The sequence below is a fragment of the Alosa sapidissima genome, chromosome 1 (genome assembly GCF_018492685.1).
Source record: "Alosa sapidissima isolate fAloSap1 chromosome 1, fAloSap1.pri, whole genome shotgun sequence".
In the NCBI taxonomy this organism is placed as follows: domain Eukaryota; kingdom Metazoa; phylum Chordata; class Actinopteri; order Clupeiformes; family Clupeidae; genus Alosa; species Alosa sapidissima.
In genome coordinates this window covers 51,941,760-51,960,051 of record NC_055957.1, presented here as the reverse complement: position 1 = coordinate 51,960,051, position 18,292 = coordinate 51,941,760, and the positions used below count along the sequence as shown (strand labels likewise).

Genomic DNA, 18,292 nt, shown 5'->3' with positions numbered 1-18,292 from the left:
TTGTTTTGCATCGTTTCGTGCATGGACAAGGATGAAAGAAGTAATGCCAACCTTCATGGATCCACGTAGGGCAACACAGTAAAGTTTTGTTCTTGGTATGTGAACTTTCATTCTCCTCTTCTTTCATTTTAGAACGTTCTGTTTTACTCTATGCGTACGTGTGTGTCTTGTGGCCGAAGATATATATAACCTTAGATATGATGGGTGATATGTTTAGTGAGCATTATGTAGCCAATTACCTTGAAGGACAGTCTCTTTCTGATGGCATGGCCATAGGGAAGATGCAGCGACACTCTGTGGCAGACTTCTGAGGTGCACTGAGGGCCAAGAGAAGAAATTCTCAGTGGTAGCTTTGGCAATCACATACGTTCCCTTTAAGAGCAATGGGGAAGTGGTAGCCACGTTCGACTACAGGAGGAAAAGAGAGTATGCCTTGACTTGTAGGCCCAACAGAAGAATCTGATATATCAGTTGTTTTTGAGGCTTCTAGAGTGCCATAGTTTTTTAGAATTAAAAGGGAAACCTTTAAGAATGACCTCATCATGGGTCTCCATGTGTGCTTTACTTCTTTGCCTTTCTATCGAGAAACCAATCCCCACACTTGCATGGGATGCAGACCTGGAGCTGTTCGATCTCGTTGAAGAAATACCGCAAACATTCTATGAATTCTTGTCTGTGGATCAGGTAACATGCAGAGCTCATATTGTTAAATTGTTACATTGTTGTAGAATGTACGCGTATCCTAGACCTAAACCGTAATGGTAGCCTATGCACTATGCTTTCATAATCCTATGCTAAACAGAAAGCTATTTTCGTCGTCTCAGGGCCTTTGGGTACTATGGGCTATGCTTCACCTACAGTCGTGTTGTTTTAATGCCGTTTTAATCACCTCCATTAGATCTTAAGATTCTAGTCATGTATTGTTGTGGTATGCCCTGGCTGAGACACGATATGGCCTGTTAAGCCAACCAGTCGGTATCCGATTGACTGGTCACTTGAGTGTTCCATGACAAAACAGATAGGCTAACATATGTGGCAACTACGTGTCTTTACTGGGCTGAAAAGTCCACGCTACAGAAATATGTCAAGCGTACGTACTTGAGAAAAACTAAAAGTTGTTTACAAACTCTGTTCCTGTGGAAAGTTCACACAGAAGGAGCCTTTACCCGCATGCAAAATCGATCAGCCGACCCTATTTGGATGCAAAAAGAATCTAGCAAGCATTTCAACCCTTTGAAATAGCTGATGCCAAACACTTTGCCTAGTGCCCATTCTGATGAATTATCATGCTTCTTTCGACCGACACTCTAATTTTTTTAGGACCATTTCTTTCAAATTAATTTTGAAATGTTATTCACACTCATACTAGCGCTACTAAAGCTGTAAAATACACTAGGTGGCACTAGTGATGTGGCACAGGAGAAGAGCTGTCCTGGACACTCACCTATACTCCATTTGCAACCAACACTCCCCTACTTCCCCATGTGTCTCACGCATTCTCTCTCTTTGCTCCCCATCAAGGATGCTTCGTCCGCAGACATTAGGAAGGCCTATCGAAGGCTTTCCCTCACCCTGCATCCAGACAAGAACAAAGATGAAAATGCAGAAACGCAGTTCAGGCAGGTAAGCCCTGCAGTCTGAAATGACCGCCATCTGTCTTGTATGCAACATTTAAGGGTTAAGGGTTAGGGTTACGGCTGCCAGTCTTCCGGTCGTAGTGTTCCTTAAACGTCTATAAATTCATAATCACAACAAATACTAAGGCTGACCGCTTAGAATCCACATCAACAGGACCTAAGCATTTGGCATTTGTTACATATAGTTATAGTTATTGTCATTTGTATATATAGTATCTCTGATATGTTGCTGATCTGTTGCTGCTGATCTTTGAGCTGCATTATGTGTATGAACGGTGCTATACAAATAAAGCTTATAATAATAATAATAATAATAATAATAATAACATCTTTGAAAGACTTAGACCCTTTTCATTGTGTTAGTGTTATTTCAGGTTTACAGTCCTATAGGCCCCTAGTGTAAACATCTGTGAAAACATTCTGTTGTTACAGTAAGATGCTTGTGTGGTGTGTGGCTGTTTGGAGAATGCTGAGACTAAACCTTAACGTCTTGTGGTAATTCTTTTTCAGCTTGTGGCAATTTATGAGGTCTTGAAGGATGAAGAAAGGAGACAAACGTGAGTTGCTGCTTTCTATTTTTACCTCATGTAGTCCACAAGACAGCCTTTACTTTACGGCAAAAAGTAGCCTACTTCCTATGACTTGGGATGATTGATGGTAGTAATTGAGTATTTCATACAATATTTAAGTAAGATGCTACTTCTGACAAACAAAGCAGGTTGGCAGCTAGAGCTATTGGTAGTAAACAATCTACTGTACGTTTTTTTTCTATGGCATGCTTGCTGTTTCACCACTCAGTGTCTGTTTACACTGTTAGACAGTGATTGCTAACAAGCTATTAAGTGGTTGGATGTGGCTGTTGAGCAAACGGTATAGACTGAAATGTACAGTTGGTTAAGCAGTCAGCACGAATGCATCATGTCTTTTGTTTGCCTTTTACACTTCTCTCTGTGGTCACAAGGGTTCAAAAAACAAACTACTGAGTCTCTCGCGATTTCCATCCACAGGTACAATGACATTCTGGTCAATGGACTCCCTGATTGGAGACAGCCAGTGTTCTACTACCGGCGGGTGAGGAAGATGAGCAATGCAGAGCTAGGCTTCCTCCTCTTCCTGATCTTGACTGTCGGTCACTACGCAGTCATATGGTCTATTTATCTGGAGAAGCAGCTGGTGAGTAGCTCACATGATTTTGTAATAGACATTGTTGCCCCTTGATTTGTAGTTCTTTATTGTTAAAGCACATTATTGTGTATAATAATTCATGATACTCATGAAATAACAACGTCAAGTACATCACTTGACTTGAATTGATGATGATGCCTATACTGTTTGAATGATTCTGAGTTGAGTTGAGAGAGCTGTAGAAGCTAAGTTATATTAAAGGTTGTATCAGCGATTTCAGGCCCAAACATAAATGATCACATTCATCTAATCTTTCCTAACGATCCGCTAGCTGCCTGTCCCATAAGCAGGCCGTCAAAAAAATGTGTCTCTGTAAGCAGCCTAGGCTCCGAGATCAACAAGGGTTAGCAACCACTCAAAGGGAAAATAAAGTGTTTCAACCAATAACCAACAAGATGCGTGTTTCGGAGAGTTTTAATTGCATGGGAAGGAGGGGGAGGGAGTAGCGAGCTAGCTCTCTGTTTTGTTTGAACATCAACAGAAGTGACGTATCCCCGCTATCGCTGATACAACCTTTAAGATTAGTCCGTCCATCCAAATGGCTCTAGTCCTAATGTTTAGTTAGATTAGTTCGGTAATGCATTTTTGCTTCACTTTCCTCATCTTTTTGTGCAGGATGAACTTCTGAGTAAAAAGAAGAAAGAGAAAAAGAAAAAGATGAGTAACAAGGGCACGGAGGATGGGAAGGGTGTCAACCAGGAGAAGAATGAGCGGTAAGAAGTCATTGTTTATGGATACGTTTTAATAGACCCAGCTTGTTGTCATCGAACTACCAGTGAACACTGAGCTATATTCCATCCCATCTTCTGAATTAATCAGGTCCTATGACAAACCCCAGTGGCATGACATCCTGCCGCTCAAACTGAGCATCTGGCTGTACTTCTCCGTGAAGTCCCTCCCTCAGGTCATTCAGGAGGTGAAGCAGTACTATGAAGACTATCAAGCAATGAAGGTCAAAGAGAAGGAGGAAGCTGAGGCCTTGGCTGCACAGGAGGCACAACAAAGTGAGCCACCTACTCCCTTTAAGGAGCATATTTTGGGAATTGTTATGAGAGGATGATTCGATTTACATACAATTATTGACACACCAGAAAGGAATCGATATGGGATGTCTTAAAAGCTGCTGTAAGCCATTGTTATTGGAAATACTTCAGCTGTAGATACCTTAAAATGTGGATAAATCTTTACACATGCATTTCTTATATTTGAATACAACCAATTTAAATACATTGTTATTGCATTGTATAATTCTACCACAAATCTAAACCCAGAATTTAGAGATGTAATGACCATCCCTGACTTTTCATCCATTGTGAGATGCACACATTTTTTATTTACTTTTTGCAGAGGAAAAGCGTCCTAAAGTAAAGAAGCCAAAGATAGAGTTCCCTGTCTATGAGCCCAGCGCCTTCGATACAAACTATGCAGCTCCGTACGACCAGGCAGCGTCCATTGAAGACATCGAGGACCAGATGGATGACTGGCTAGAAGAAAAAAAATCTCAGAAAAAGAAAGTATGTACCACTTTCTCACAATGCACATATTTCCCGCCTACTGAATGCTGCAGAGGACCTACATAACCATCCGTGCTGTTGATTCTTTGCTACAGGTCCCCGAGTGGACAGAGGAGGACCTCAGCCAGCTCAGCAGGTGCATGGTGAAGTTTCCAGGGGGCACTCCGGGACGGTGGGAGAAGATTGCCCATGAATTGGGCAGGTCCGTGTCAGAGGTGTGTGTATTTGTGCGGCTTTATTCAAAACGCATATAGTGTGTTACTAGTGGTGAATCATTAGTAAGAGGCTGTGTTGTAAATGGTGCAACATTAATGTAAAATAACACTGCTCAGGAGTCAGTTGTGTGTGTGTGTGTGAGTCTGTGTCTGTCTATGACTTCATGCCGTGCATATTTAACCTAATTTAACCTTCAGACAGCACATATTTAATATTTAACCCCAGATGATTGATGCGGTTGTGTAGTACAGAACCAAGTATCATGTTTATGTCCATGCCATAAATGCAACTGAATCAAACTATCATCATTGATAGGTAACTGCAAAGGTCAAACAAGCCAAAGACAATATCACCATCACACCAGGTAAGAGCATTGAAAAGCCATACTGATACAGTACGTGAGAATGCTTTGAACTGGGCCACTCTCTTTGTCCTTGATTTCTGACTCTGTGATCTGTCCGTGCAGGGCTGGTGAAGCTCTCCGATCTGAAGGGTGCCTCTGTAGGGGGTAAAGTGTCCAAAGCAGGGGCGGTGCCGGACAACCTGATGACCCAGCGTGAGGAGCTGCCACTGGCCCAGGAGCAGCTAGCGGAGCCAGACGGCGGCGAGGAGACGGAGGCGAAGGGCCTGAGGAGGAGGGCGAAGAGGGCAGCAGCCGGCGCGGGGGCAGGGAGCGGGAGTGGCGCTGGGGAGGACAAGCCCAGCCGGAGCCGTCGCCAGAGGGACTTTGATCCTGACGCCGTGGAAGAGGACAGTGACGAGGACAGGCGGGCGCAAGCGCCAGCACCGCAGAAGGAGAAAGCCTGCGCTGCCCCTGCAGAGGATTTGTGGACACAGAACCAGCAGAAGCTTCTAGAGCTGGCGCTGCAGCAGTACCCACGCGGCACCACGGAACGCTGGGACAGGATCGCTAAAGTGGTGCCCGGAAAGAGCAAGGTTGGTATAAGTATAAATACTCTTTTGATCCCATGAGGGAGATTTGGTCTCTGCTTTTATCTCAACACACTCAGCACACAGTGAACACACAGTGAGGTGAAGCACACACTAATCCCGGCGCAGTGAGCTGCCTGCAACAACAGCGGCGCTCGGGGAGCAGTGAGGGGTTAGGTGCCTTGCTCAAGGGCACTTCAGCCGTGCCTACTGGTCGGGGTTCGAACCGGCAACCCTCCGATTACAAGTCCGAAGCGCTAACCAGTAGGCCACGGCTGCCAGTAGTGGTGACCAGTAGAGCGAGCTGACAAACACCACCACAGTCAGAGCATGGAAATAAGCAACTGAAAGAGCGTCATATAAATAACTTCATAATATAAATAACAATAATAGCAGTATAAGCAAGAATGTTTTTGTGTTATTTTTATATAGTACACAGTGGCATTTTTTATGAAGGAATGCTAGCATTTCTAGACTTTGAAAATCAATAATGATTGATTGATTGATTGATTGTTTGATCGTATTTCATCCATTTGGTTTCAATCCCTTGTAACCTAACCAAAGTGTCTTTCCATTTATTTTTCTAGGAGGAGTGTATGATTCGTTATAAGTTGCTGGCTGAACTCATACAGAAACGGAAGCAAGCGAAGAGCTGACTCTCCTCCGGCAGCCATTTTGGGTTTTCACTTTACCTCTCACCTGTCTGTCATGTGCCTTAAGCTCCACACTGAAAGAGAACCCAGTTACCAGACATCTACAATTCCCAAGATTCTACTCGATATGGAAGCCATAGCATTATACTTCAGGAGAATTTCACATCTCCTTTGTGAAACCATCTGTTGCAATATATGCTGAAAATGTTTTTATTTATTTTTCATTTTGCATTTCATCCTTTGCATTGTCCCCTTTTTCCTTCATAGTTTATCTGTTTTCAGTGGGAAGCTGTCAACATTGTTTAAGGTGTTTTTATAAATCCATGAATCAAATAACTTTTCAGAGGCATTATAGAGTGTGTTCTTTTAATCATTATTTCCATATACCAGCGTTCAGCTTTGTTATCCACAGTGACTTACAGTTGTAAGTCACTGTGGATAACAAAGGAATGACAACCAAGCAACAATGAGTTTGGAGACCTATTTGGAGTAAATACACAGTATCAAGTCTACTCGATCTGATCAGGAAGTAGAAAGGAAAAGGGCCCAGTACACAAGTGTTAGAAGGGTAGAAGGTGAAGACTCCTGAAGATAGAGGGACACCCCTCCTCTGGTTACATTTGTAAGCTCATTATAAATGAGACAGCCTTGTGTAAAGGGATGCCAATACCAGACATTGCTCCTGGGTGGGATGCAATGGACCGTAAGCCTACATTTCGGTGGCTAGAATATGCAGACCCAGTATTTGCTCTGCCAGTGTGCATTTGTGACTGCATGTGACCACTGCCAGTATTTGTTTGTATTTATTCTGGGCACAAAAAAAATACTATGATTGACTTGGATACTTCAAAAGTATTAGTATGCATTTCACCAGTAACTATTGTGTCACTTCTGGCCATGTATGGCATATATGCTCATGAGAGCTTGATCAAGACCAGATTGTGTGGTCAGTCACAGCTCTGCCAAGCCAACTGGCAATGAGACGAGGCCTACATCACACCGAGAACACACATGGCATCTAAGCCACTGGCAATGAGACGAGGCCTACATCACACCGAGAACACACATGTACAATCTGTGTTCGCTTAGCTTCATTCTATATCACTTGATGAAAAAAATCATCTCAAATCATACAGCTGTGAAAGAATCCATAGCTTTGAAGCAAAAAGAATTGGAGTCCAGCTCCATGACTCCGCTGAATATTGGAATGCTTCCTCTGACCAATAAACCGCCTATTTTCACAAGTCTCTGTTCTTTATTCATCAATGATCTTGACCTACATATCCTCCGAACTCTTATCAGTAGCACACTTTGACCTCCTCTTTATTGCAAACCAATTCATCAGCGGAGAAGTAGCAAGCAGAAACGCAGACTGCATCCACACACTTTTGACTACCAACAACTGCGTTCTAACCTATGCTGAGGAGTCCATCACAAAATGGCTCGAATGGTCAGTCGCTTCTGTCAGCTGCTTGGTGAAGTGTCTATAAAGTCCACTCTGCCCCAGAGAAGTTTAGTGTTGATAAGACCACTGGGCACATCCTCTGGTGAGAGACATTCGGCTTTTTCTTCTTTTTTTGAGTGAAAGTGTTCGTAGAAGTGAGTGTTGTGTTCGTAAAGCTCTCGTAATGCAAATGTATGATTTTGATGGGTACATTGCTTAATTTTCGTTCTCTCAGATTTTATTTGGCTTCTGTCAAATAAAATCCAACTATATCTATTCAGTGCCAGCCAATGAAAATCCACAGTGCACTCAAAAAAAGAGAAAAACAAATCAGATGTATTTAAGCATGAAAACCTCGTGAAAAAGCTGATTTCAGGGGAACCAAAGTGCAAATGTGTGTTCAGTTGAATAGCTGGGTTTGGTAAATGTCAATATCAAAGTACAAAAGGATAAACAAATAAAAGAAGTGCCAAAATAATCCTTATAATATATCCAATGTATAATAATGAGGTGAGCCGCGCCACTCACCTGGTGCCAACACTGTGGTTTAATGCCCCCAGGGCTGAGGTCGCTAACACGTTACGATCAGTCATGGGCGAACACAGACTGGAAGAAGAAACTGACCCCAGAACAGTACACAGTCACAAGAGAGAGACGTACAGAAGAGGTGAGTACATAGGGTGGTGAGAGCTCACGTGTAATGCCATGTAAGTAGCTTTAGAGGGCAACAAGGCCAATAGCAATGACATGGAGTATACACATGCTATTGTAACTATGAATTGAAGTTGAGTTGCAGTAAAAACTGGCAATTATACATGTGTCTATAGACACAAGACAATTATTCTTTTTTTGAGTAGAGAGAAGTTGGAGGAGGGGTGTGGTGCTTGTTTCAACTCTAAAATAACCTACCATCTGTTGAGAAGCAGAAGTCCGGTATCTTCATGGTCACTTAAATAATGAGCTCTCACTTTGCATTTTACTTTCCTTCTCTAGCCTTTCACTGGTGTCTACTTAAATCACTCGGAAGAGGGCATGTACCACTGTGTGTGCTGTGACACTCCTCTTTTTAGGTAATACATACTGTGCTGAATGGAAATGAGTCCTGTCATAATGAGTTCTGTCATAATGTATAGATTTCTATGCACTGAAAATGTAACTGGGACTAAAAATTAATTGAATTCTCTTCATTCTGAATCATACCTTCACACTGATGTAACTAACAGCGAGCCTTAGTTTGACTGATGAATGTGTCCCACACTGATGTAACTAACAGCGAGCCTTAGTTTGACTGATGAATGTGTCCCTCTGTACTGTACTCTCTCCAGCTCTGTGTCTAAATTTGATTCGGGGACTGGGTGGCCATCTTTTACTGAGGCCCATGGAACATGGGAGCAGGATGAAAGTCATGCCAACATCCTGCGACGCGCTGATAACTCACTGGGTAGCACAGCAACCGAAGTCATTTGTAAGCAGGTAAATATCCAAAATTCATATGAGATGTATATGTCTAATGGCGAAATGCTAATATCTTGATGATACTGATCATGGAGCTGGAATTATATCATGGCTATTTGATGTATTTTTATATTATCTCATTGGTATTTGACAAAATGAGTTTAAATTGTTCCTCTATAATTCAGTTATGTATTGTCCCTGTGCACTCTGACAGTGTGATGCTCATCTGGGTCATGTGTTCGAGGACGGTCCAGAGCCCGGGGGTCAGCGCTTCTGTATCAACAGCATCGCTCTCAGCTTCAAACCAAGTGTACAAAAATAAGAGCTCTTACTGACACAGGAACGTCATGTTCTAGACTACAGGATTTCCTGAAATAAGGTGTGACTGACAGGGCAATCAGACAAATTAACTTTACATGATGTAGACTATGTATGTGGTTCATTGCAAAGGTCACCAACTGAAAGTAGAAAATAGTGATACCATGTGCCAATGCAGTGGATGGATTGACCAGTGAGAATTCCTTTACCAAACCTATAAAACCAAAAACACTTTAACATGTTGCATTTGTGCTTATTCACATCACAATTTAGACGTCATTTCAGACATACCCCAAATCGTGAACTTGTCTTCCATTTTTCTAATCAAGATAATAAAATCCTTACATCAAGGTTTAGAATTAAATGGGTAGATAGGGTATAATGCTTGAGTCTTGCATTAAATGCATGTATAATACAGACCCACCCAAGAAGTCACCCACAGTCAAGGTGTGGTGGCTGTGGTGAGGGCACACTACAGAGGTTCACATGATGATCAAAGACTGCAATTTATAATATGCAATCCTAAGACACAAGTTCAAATGTAATTTATTGAACACATATCAGTGTGTTTCCATAGGACGTGAGATTGCATGAAGCAATTGATATTCTAGTTCCTATATAGTGTAATATTCCATGCAGATAACATTTCTTAAAAATGTTAACCTCAGGACTCTGACAAGAGTCAAGCGATGTTTACTGCAAATCTTTTTTTGCTCTTTAAGCAAATTAATACCTGCAGTCATTTTGCTTTGTCGGATTTATCAAGCAGAACATTTTCAAAATGCATCTTCAGCATCTTCATAAATATCCTCAGACTCCTCCTGAGACTTGATGTTTGTCACAACTGTAGATCTCATGTATGTCATATATGCCCTTGATCGTTCTCTCAGATCCCTATACAGGTAGGTGTTCAGATAGATCAACAGCAAATCAAGAAGAAAGATAGAGAAGAGGAAGTAACGAAACCATGGTCCAACAAACCCTAGAAGAGAATTTGATATGATGAATATAGACTTCTCATGCTGAGAGATGCAACAGCAGCCTACTAACATTTTGGAAATATTTTAGCTAGTGCTGAGAAAATCCCCCACGATAATGCATCCTTACCGAGCCACTCCCCTTCCATATTAGCTGTATTAAAAACAGAAAACTACATTATTTAATTTTCTTTGTTATCAAGTACATCAGAATCATTTAAAAAAAATAATGCAACTTACCAATATGTATCAATACCTCAAAGAAGTACCTAGTGTTTCCTGATACTGGAGCGAATACTTGTTAGATGTGTTCGGTTGAAGTTCTCCAGGCTTGTAGCATTTGCCTTTATGGCATTTGTGGCATTTGTAGGCTCTGGCCACTGTTACCATTAGCAACAAAAAAACAGGAACAAGGCACAGTGAGCGAAACAGAAGAAGGCACACATCACAGAACTAGGGGGAAATTAAGCAATGAACTGACAAAAGCTTACAAAGATTAAGCAATGAACTGACAAAAAATTATTCCAATAATTGATGGAGAATGGAGAGGGTCTAAAGCATAGGTTCTCAAAGTGCGGCCCGCGGAAACATTTCTGGTGGCCCGCGATAACATCTGATAACATCTGTAAAACTGTACAACTGTACTGTGTGCTTTGAAAAGAATGAATCTCCATTTAGTGGTGTTTCGTGGCCGTCAGGTTTTCCTGTGGTGCTTTGGTAGCTGGAATTGGCCCTGAATAAGGCCTATGCTGATAAGAAGCAAGGCACACTGAGACTGTTTGTTCTCAATAAGTTCATACTTGAAATGGACTGCAACCAGAACTGTTATATCCCAAATTTGTCTGTTGAGGGTAGAGAACCCTAGGGATTGTGTGTGCATTGCAATTTTTCTTAAGATTTTCACAAGTTTTGCCAGGTTTAGCCTCAGTTATGAATTAAAATATGTTTAATGCAATAAATTTAAACTGTGGAGATGCAACCTGGTCATTAAAATTATTAAAAAATGATTTTTTTCCAGGTTCTTTTTCTTTCTTTTTCTCCCCCCGTCCCTTTGGCGGCCCTTATTTCAATGTTGGGTCCCTGATGTTGGCCCTCACCAATCAAAACTTTGAGAACCCCTGGTCTAAAGCAACCAGAAAGCAAGAGCACTTTTGGGGCACAATTAGAACACATTCAGAAAGGCATCGGCCGGCTCTGGATCAGGAACCAACTCAGGTGCAGGTTAGGAACCACCTTGGGACAGAAAGGACATCAGGAGCAGGAACCACCCCAAAACAGTCTGGAACAGGCAAGTTGTTAGCTGACAGGAACAAGAACCACCTTGGAACTACTTCTCATACAAGAACCAACTCAGTAAACACCTTGGGAATACAAACAAGCCTATCCCAGAAAGCAGAAAGCAGGTTTTGTTAATTGTCTGAGTTTGTTTGGGTCAGTTAACTCAGTAAACCAAACCTGTTCACGAGCAGTTTTTTTTACAGACACTTTTCTTTTTGTACAAATCTATTTCCTAATTCTGGCCAGCAAATGATTGTGGGGAGTCCTTTTCTCATCTACAGATTTACCCTATAAATTAGCAAAGCCTATTTTGAGAGGATTTTGAGACCTCTGGAATACACACCATCAGCCATAACATTATGACCACTGACAGGTGAAGTGAATGACACTGATTATCTCATTAACAGGGCATGCATCAGTGAGTGGGTGATTTGGCAGCAATTGAAAATATTGTCCTCAAAGTTGATGTGTTAGAAGCAGGGAAAGTGGGAAGGTGTAAGAATTTGAGCGACTTTGACAAGGGCCAAATTGTGATGGTTAGACGACTGGGTCAGAGTATCTCCAAATCGGCAACTCTTGATGTGATAGGGTCATGGGGGACCAAGGCTCATTGATGCAGGCTGGCCCCAGCAAAGGCTGGCCCATGTGGTTCAACAGACAAAACTATAGCTGAATTTGCTGAAAAAGTAAATGCTGGTTCTGATAGAAAGGTGTCAGAATACAGTGCATTGTAGTTTTTTTGCGGACTATGAAGCGGCGGCCCAGTCAGGGTGTCCATGCTGACATATGTCCACTGGCGAAAGCCCCAACGATGGGCATATGAGCAACAGAACTGGACCACAGGACAATGGAAGAAGGGGGCCTGGTCTGATTAATCACGTTTCTTTTGCATCACTTGGCCTAATGTGTGTGTCGCTTACCTGGGGAACCAGGATGCACAATGCAAACTGGCAGAGGCAGTGTGATGCTTTGGGCAGTTTTCTGCTGGGAAACCTGCTGGGGTCCTGCCATTCATGTGGATGTTGACACATACCTACCTAAGCTTTGTTGCAGACCATGTACACCCTTTCATGAAAACAATATTCCCCTATGACAGTGACCTCTTTCAGCAGGATAATGTGCCCTACCACAAAGCAAAAATTGTTCAGGAATAGTTTGAGGAACACAGCTATGGGTTCAGGGTGTTGACTTGAGAGGTATTCCAGAAAGCGGGGGGCCTGTACTACGAAGCGGGGTTTCTGGCTTATCTGGGTAACTTCGAGAGTAACTTGATCACGTGTGGCGTAACTTCCCGATTAACCCGTACTACGAAAGGTGGATAGGTTTTAACCGAGGTATGCTGCCATGGCAATTTACGCTGCATCTCAAACCTGCTCCGACCAGGTTATGTTCTTAACCCGAGGTTTCCGTTAACCACACCCTTTATAAGTACCACCCCTCCACTAACAATTTCTCCCGAGACATATCGGCGTACCTGGATGATCCGTATACGACATTGGAGCGCAAATCGTGAGGGACTCTCTTCGCAGGGCGAGGGGTTTTAGAGACCGCCAGAAAATATATAGGCTATAGCTTACCCGGACGATATTCTCTATGAAGATATATATTGTCAGCCAAGGGAATTCGTTATCTTTGTCAGATGATCTAGGAAGACGTCTCATAGCAATGCCCGTACGTGGACATTCATGTAGGCCTATTCCATCGGTGATGCAAGAATACTGTATGTCCTAAAATAAATCGGACATAGGCCTAGCCTACAGTATGCTGAACATCTGAGCAAGAATAGCCTAAAATAAATCAGACATAGCCTACAGTAGGCCTAATAAATTAAAATCACAATTTTAACAAACTTGTTGAATTGAATGTCATATTACTGTACCCTGCAGATAAAGGCTACATATTTCCACAGCACCAGAATCCGACCGAATGCCTCCCTCAACCCCCTCCATAATCGGACTTTCACTATTATTTGCGATGGCCAACTCCTCTGCTACTGTAAAACACTCTAGTGCCTTTCCTCCTACAGTAGTGTTCAAAGACACCTTTTTCTTGTTAGCTGTAAAACAGAGGCCAAGTGAAGGCTATAAGCTAGGCCTACATGTTTTCATAATTAAGAAATATTAATGCAAGCTATAACTATATAAACCTACTATTCTGAATAATGTTTTTGTGTTTCATTTTCACCTGCTGCCATGTGCGTTTGGCAATGGTGTTGCATCTAAAATGTTGGATTAGGCATACACTAAATCAGTCAATGGGGGCTACTTAAACATTCAATTATCCTTATTACTGTAATCTATATGCCCACTTCTGAATTGGGTTGCATCTGTAGGCCTTTCTATGAACTCAAAATAGGCTATTTAATTATTTCAACTCATTTCAGACATTCCGCAAGCTACTCCTCTTAAATATAGGCTACTTGAAAAGCATTCTCCATCCCTACATTACGCATGGTGGATTAGAATAGAATAAAATAAATCTTTAACGTAGGCTAGCTAGCCTAGGCTACACCATAGTGGACATTTGTGTTTGGCTCACCAGACAGATGGACAAACAACATCTCAGACACATTGAAGATATAATTAAAACAAGTACAGTACAAAAAAGGGAAAACATAGCCTATAAATTAATAAATAAGTTTAAATATAGCTGTACAGCTCAGCCGGGTATGCATGTTGTCACTAAGTTTGGTTAAGAATGCTGATGGCATTTGGGATAAAATATTTTTTTAATAGGCTACACACGCTCTCCGACTGGGAGTTTTTGTAGTGTTGGAGACGCAGAGCATATCGGCAAGCTGTCGGTTGGTGCGTAAAGTTTGCCTTGCCCTAAAGCAGTTCCTGCGCAACTTCATTCGTTTTCCTGGACACAAACCCACGAGGATCATTAAAGTGTAGTTTCACCAACTGGCAGGTCAGCATCACTTATTACATTTTCCAAATGTGCACTGAAGTGCGCAAAAGTTTAACTTGGCCCACAGCTGCAGAACCCGCGTTAAAATAAAAAATTACATTTGGGATTCTCAAAGAATTCTATGGCCCACTCAATCTGTGACAAGGTAGGCTAGTTTAAGAAAGCATCATTGAAAGCAGTCCAGTGAATTATTTAATTGTGCTTTTGACATTAAATAGGCTATCTTAAACATACGCATTTACACGGTCAGTTAGGCTATTCTCTGCCAAGCAAGGTCTCGGACGCAGGCGCTTAAGTATTGCTCTTTCTTTGTTATTACAGTTCTCTCCTCCTCGTAAGCCTCGACTACTCCGCCTCTGAAAAATACGGTGCTCTTCCTTTCACCGGTTTCACTCATGGTTTCGACTCTCAATAGATGATGCCTTTATAAGTTCGCCGTGAACGCGCACAACTCTAGGTTATCTAACACAGGGTTGATTGAACTAACTGGTAACCGGTGTTTTGGAACCGACAGCTCGGGTTTAGTCGCCACAGGTTCAGACAACCCAGAGGTTAAGTTTTATCTCAGTGTTTGTTAAACCTCCTTTCTGGAATACCCCTTTGGCCTCCAAATTCCCCAGATATCAATTCAATCGAGAATCTGTGGGATGTGCTGGACAAACAAGTCCAATCTATGGAGGCCCCACCTCGCACACAGGAATCTGCTTTTACGGTTTTTTTCTGATTGCTTAAGCACATTTTTTGTAACTATGGCTTTTTTTGCAAAACTCTACACACAAATGGCAAAACCTCTCACCCAATCAGCAAAACATTATAGTTCTCTTGCAAAAGCTAACACACCTTGCTTAACTCTTCACACCTTCGTAAAAATGGTGTTTTAGTATCTAACAGTAAACACAAGCCATCACAATAGTAAGCACACAATGTGCCAACAACACACTGATGGTATGAATAGAAAACACATCTGGCTTTTGCTTTCTCTGTGCACAAGGTATACAATGTCAGTTTGAGGTCATACTTTTGTCATAGTTCTGTAAACATACAGGGACCTGTACTACGAAGCGGAGTTACTGGCTTATCTGGGTAACTTCGAGAGTAACTTGATCATGTGTGGCGTAACTTCCCCATTAACCCGTACTACGAAAGGTGGATAGGTTTTAACCGAGGTATGCTGCCATGGCAATTTACGCTGCATCTCAAACCTGCTCCGACCAGGTTCTGTTCTTGGTTAACCCGAGGTTTCCGTTAACCACACCCTTTAGTACCACCCCTCCACTAACAATTTCTCCTGAGACATGTCGGCGTACCTGGATGATCCATACGACATTGGAGCGCAAATCGTGAGGGACTCTCTTCGCAGGGCGAGGGGTTTTAGAGACCCCCAGAAAATATATATAGCCTACCCGGACGATATTCTCTATGAAGATATAGATTGTCAGCCGAGGGAATTCGTTATCTTTGTCAGATGATCTAGGAAGACGTCTCATAGCAATGCTCCGTACTTGTGGACATTCATGTATTCCATCGGTGATGCTGAACATCTGAGCAAGAATACTGTATGTCCGAAAATAAATCGGACATAGGCCTACAGTATGCTGAACATCTGAGCAAGAATAACCTAAAACTAGATGTACCGCATAGCGGTACAAAATATGACCGCCGCTCAGTCCTGTACATCCATTCCGCGAAAATAAATCACACCTCAATTTGTCTCCATATTTTACTCCATCCCCCACTCTTGAAACTTTTGTGTATGCTTGTTTGGCATGCCTGAGTGTGTGTGTGCGGCTGCACAGAAAGTAGCCTACTGGTGCTGAAAAGGTGAATAGATTGTAGAATAGCCAAAAAAGTTGTAGCATTGTTATAAAACCATTAAAATCTCTAAACAATCACAAGTAGGGCAGTTCATCACAGTTCATCCATTGCAACTGGATTGATGAAAGGTCACTTACAACTGTAGTCTATATTGTATTTGGGAAAAGCAGAAGGTATCAGCATAATGTTATTTATTTATTTATTTATAAACAAAAACATCTCTCAGTTCCGTGCAGTTTTCAACAGCTATCAAAAACAAGTCATTTTTGGATGGATGGCTTTCTTGTGAATGTTTATTCTTCTACATAAGATTTTAGTCATCTTTAGTTCATGTGATACTTTATTGTCAATGCACAAATTAAGTAGCCTACCAGTAGTTTGAAACGAAATGCAGTTTTACATCTAACAAGTGGTGCAAATAACTGACATGTCCAAATGGGCCCTCATGAAATGCGTCGCTAGACTGTTCATACACATTTTAAAAGGGCCAAGTTGAAGAGCTGTTGTTCGTTATTGTTCGTGCAAAGAGGAATAAAAATCAATTTTACAAAATAGGGGAATCCTGCCGAGCAGGGACTTTGACCTACAGGCAGTAGATAGGCAGTAGACTCAGGCCAAAAGACTCTAATCATGTATATAATAGGCACTGCGTTAATCAGCGTCTTTGTGGCACACATAGAAAAAGCAGCGCTGTGCTATCTATAGCACTTTAAGAATTGCATCGCCTCTTCAAATCCGGCCTGATGCACCGGCCGCCGTTACGGCCGTTTCCGTGGTCTCGCGTTGTTTTACGCGACGCCGCCCTCGGGTCATCACGTTCCCGATCCTGCCTACAAACAGAGCCTGACTGTTTGTAACTGTTTGCGTCCTGTTTCTTGTGCTTTTTTATCGTGATCATTTATATCAATTGCAACACCCAGAGGAATAAAAATCAATTTGACAAAATAGGGGAATGCCGCGATTGGCGGACTTTGACCTACACACGCAGTAGCCGGCGTCAGGAGACTCTAATCATGTATATAATGAGCACTGCATTAGGCCTAATCAGCGTCTACGTGGCACACATAGATAAGGCACCGCTGTGCCATATTCCCGGTTCCCTATCGGCCGCGACATCTTATTAAGCCAAGAGCCTGACTGTTTGTAACTGTTTGCGTCCTTTTTCTTGTGCTTTTTTACTGAGGGCAATCATATTGATCATTGATATCAATTGCAACACCCAGAGGAATAAAAATCAATTTGACAAAATAAGGGAATGCCGCGATCTGCGGACTTTGACCTACACACGCAGTAGCCGGTGTCACGAGACTCTAATCATGTATATAATGAGCACTGAATTAATCAGCGTCTGTGCTATGGCACTTTACGAATTGCGCTGCCGGTTCGAATCTGGCCTGATTCACCAGCTGCCGTCATGGCCGTTTTCGCGATCTCACACTGTTTTACGCGACGTCGCCCGCTGGTCATCTTGTTCCCGATCGCACGCGACATCTTATGAAGCCAAGTAGCCTACCTGACTGTTTGTAACTGTTTGCGTCTAGTCTGATTCATGTTCCCTTACATTGTGTAACTGATGTCCATGGCTAGTCTTGCTTTCACCAGACCAAGCTCAATCTTTAAGAAATCAAAAAATAAATCGCCGGCAGATCAGGCTGGGTTTACCCAGCCTAGTCCATGGTAGGTGTTTACAGTATTACTTTATCATGCTTGAGTGCGTGTACTCCATCACCAGCAGGTGGCACTGTAGTGATGTAACCGTTAAATTGTATATATTGATACTGCACTATGATATGTGGTCCAGTGTGCCCTTGAGAGTTCCAGTAAAAAGTTGAACGATACCGTCTCCTCATCATTTAAAGTTTCTACCTTTCCTCCTGTAAGCAACACCACAGTAGGCGCCTGATATTTTTAATTTTCCGATTGAGATATCCACGCTCTGGCTATTCTAAATGCAAAA

At 42.2% G+C, this 18,292-nt stretch overlaps 2 protein-coding genes and 1 long non-coding RNA gene across 3 annotated transcripts; 2 read left to right on the top strand and 1 right to left on the bottom strand.

The window, feature by feature from the left end:
* Positions 1–368: 368 nt before the first annotated feature.
* Positions 369–6,478, top strand: dnajc1 (DnaJ (Hsp40) homolog, subfamily C, member 1). The gene is made up of 11 exons (XM_042072025.1): positions 369–684; positions 1,522–1,623; positions 2,148–2,194; positions 2,645–2,810; positions 3,438–3,535; positions 3,642–3,826; positions 4,170–4,336; positions 4,432–4,551; positions 4,868–4,916; positions 5,019–5,488; positions 6,070–6,478. The coding sequence occupies exons 1-11, from the start codon at positions 532–534 to the stop codon at positions 6,136–6,138; spliced, it is 1,626 nt and encodes a 541-aa protein (XP_041927959.1). The 5' UTR covers positions 369–531; the 3' UTR covers positions 6,139–6,478.
* Positions 6,479–7,449: 971 nt separating this feature from the next.
* Positions 7,450–9,589, top strand: LOC121694495 (methionine-R-sulfoxide reductase B2, mitochondrial-like). The gene is made up of 5 exons (XM_042074708.1): positions 7,450–7,682; positions 8,140–8,246; positions 8,573–8,649; positions 8,905–9,052; positions 9,249–9,589. Exons 1-5 carry the CDS (start codon positions 7,574–7,576, stop codon positions 9,354–9,356), a joined length of 549 nt encoding a protein of 182 aa, XP_041930642.1. The 5' UTR covers positions 7,450–7,573; the 3' UTR covers positions 9,357–9,589.
* Positions 9,590–9,937: 348 nt separating this feature from the next.
* On the bottom strand, positions 9,938–10,696 carry LOC121694953. Its single transcript, XR_006025958.1, has 3 exons — positions 10,570–10,696; positions 10,460–10,483; positions 9,938–10,334 (listed from the first exon to the last, which is right to left on the bottom strand). It is a non-coding gene; the product is annotated as an uncharacterized LOC121694953 (long non-coding RNA).
* Between the last annotated feature and the right edge of the window lie 7,596 nt (positions 10,697–18,292).

Coding starts and splice junctions, on each gene's coding strand:
- LOC121694495 (XM_042074708.1), top strand. CDS start 7,574: ATGGCTCGAATGGTCAGTCGCTTCTGTCAGCTGCTTGGTGAAGTGTCT. Junction 7,683..8,139: donor ACCACTGGGCACATCCTCTG/GTGAGAGACATT, acceptor TAATGCCCCCAG/GGCTGAGGTCGCTAACACGT. Junction 9,053..9,248: donor CCGAAGTCATTTGTAAGCAG/GTAAATATCCAA, acceptor GCACTCTGACAG/TGTGATGCTCATCTGGGTCA.
- dnajc1 (XM_042072025.1), top strand. CDS start 532: ATGACCTCATCATGGGTCTCCATGTGTGCTTTACTTCTTTGCCTTTCT. Junction 2,195..2,644: donor GATGAAGAAAGGAGACAAAC/GTGAGTTGCTGC, acceptor TTCCATCCACAG/GTACAATGACATTCTGGTCA. Junction 2,811..3,437: donor TTTATCTGGAGAAGCAGCTG/GTGAGTAGCTCA, acceptor CTTTTTGTGCAG/GATGAACTTCTGAGTAAAAA.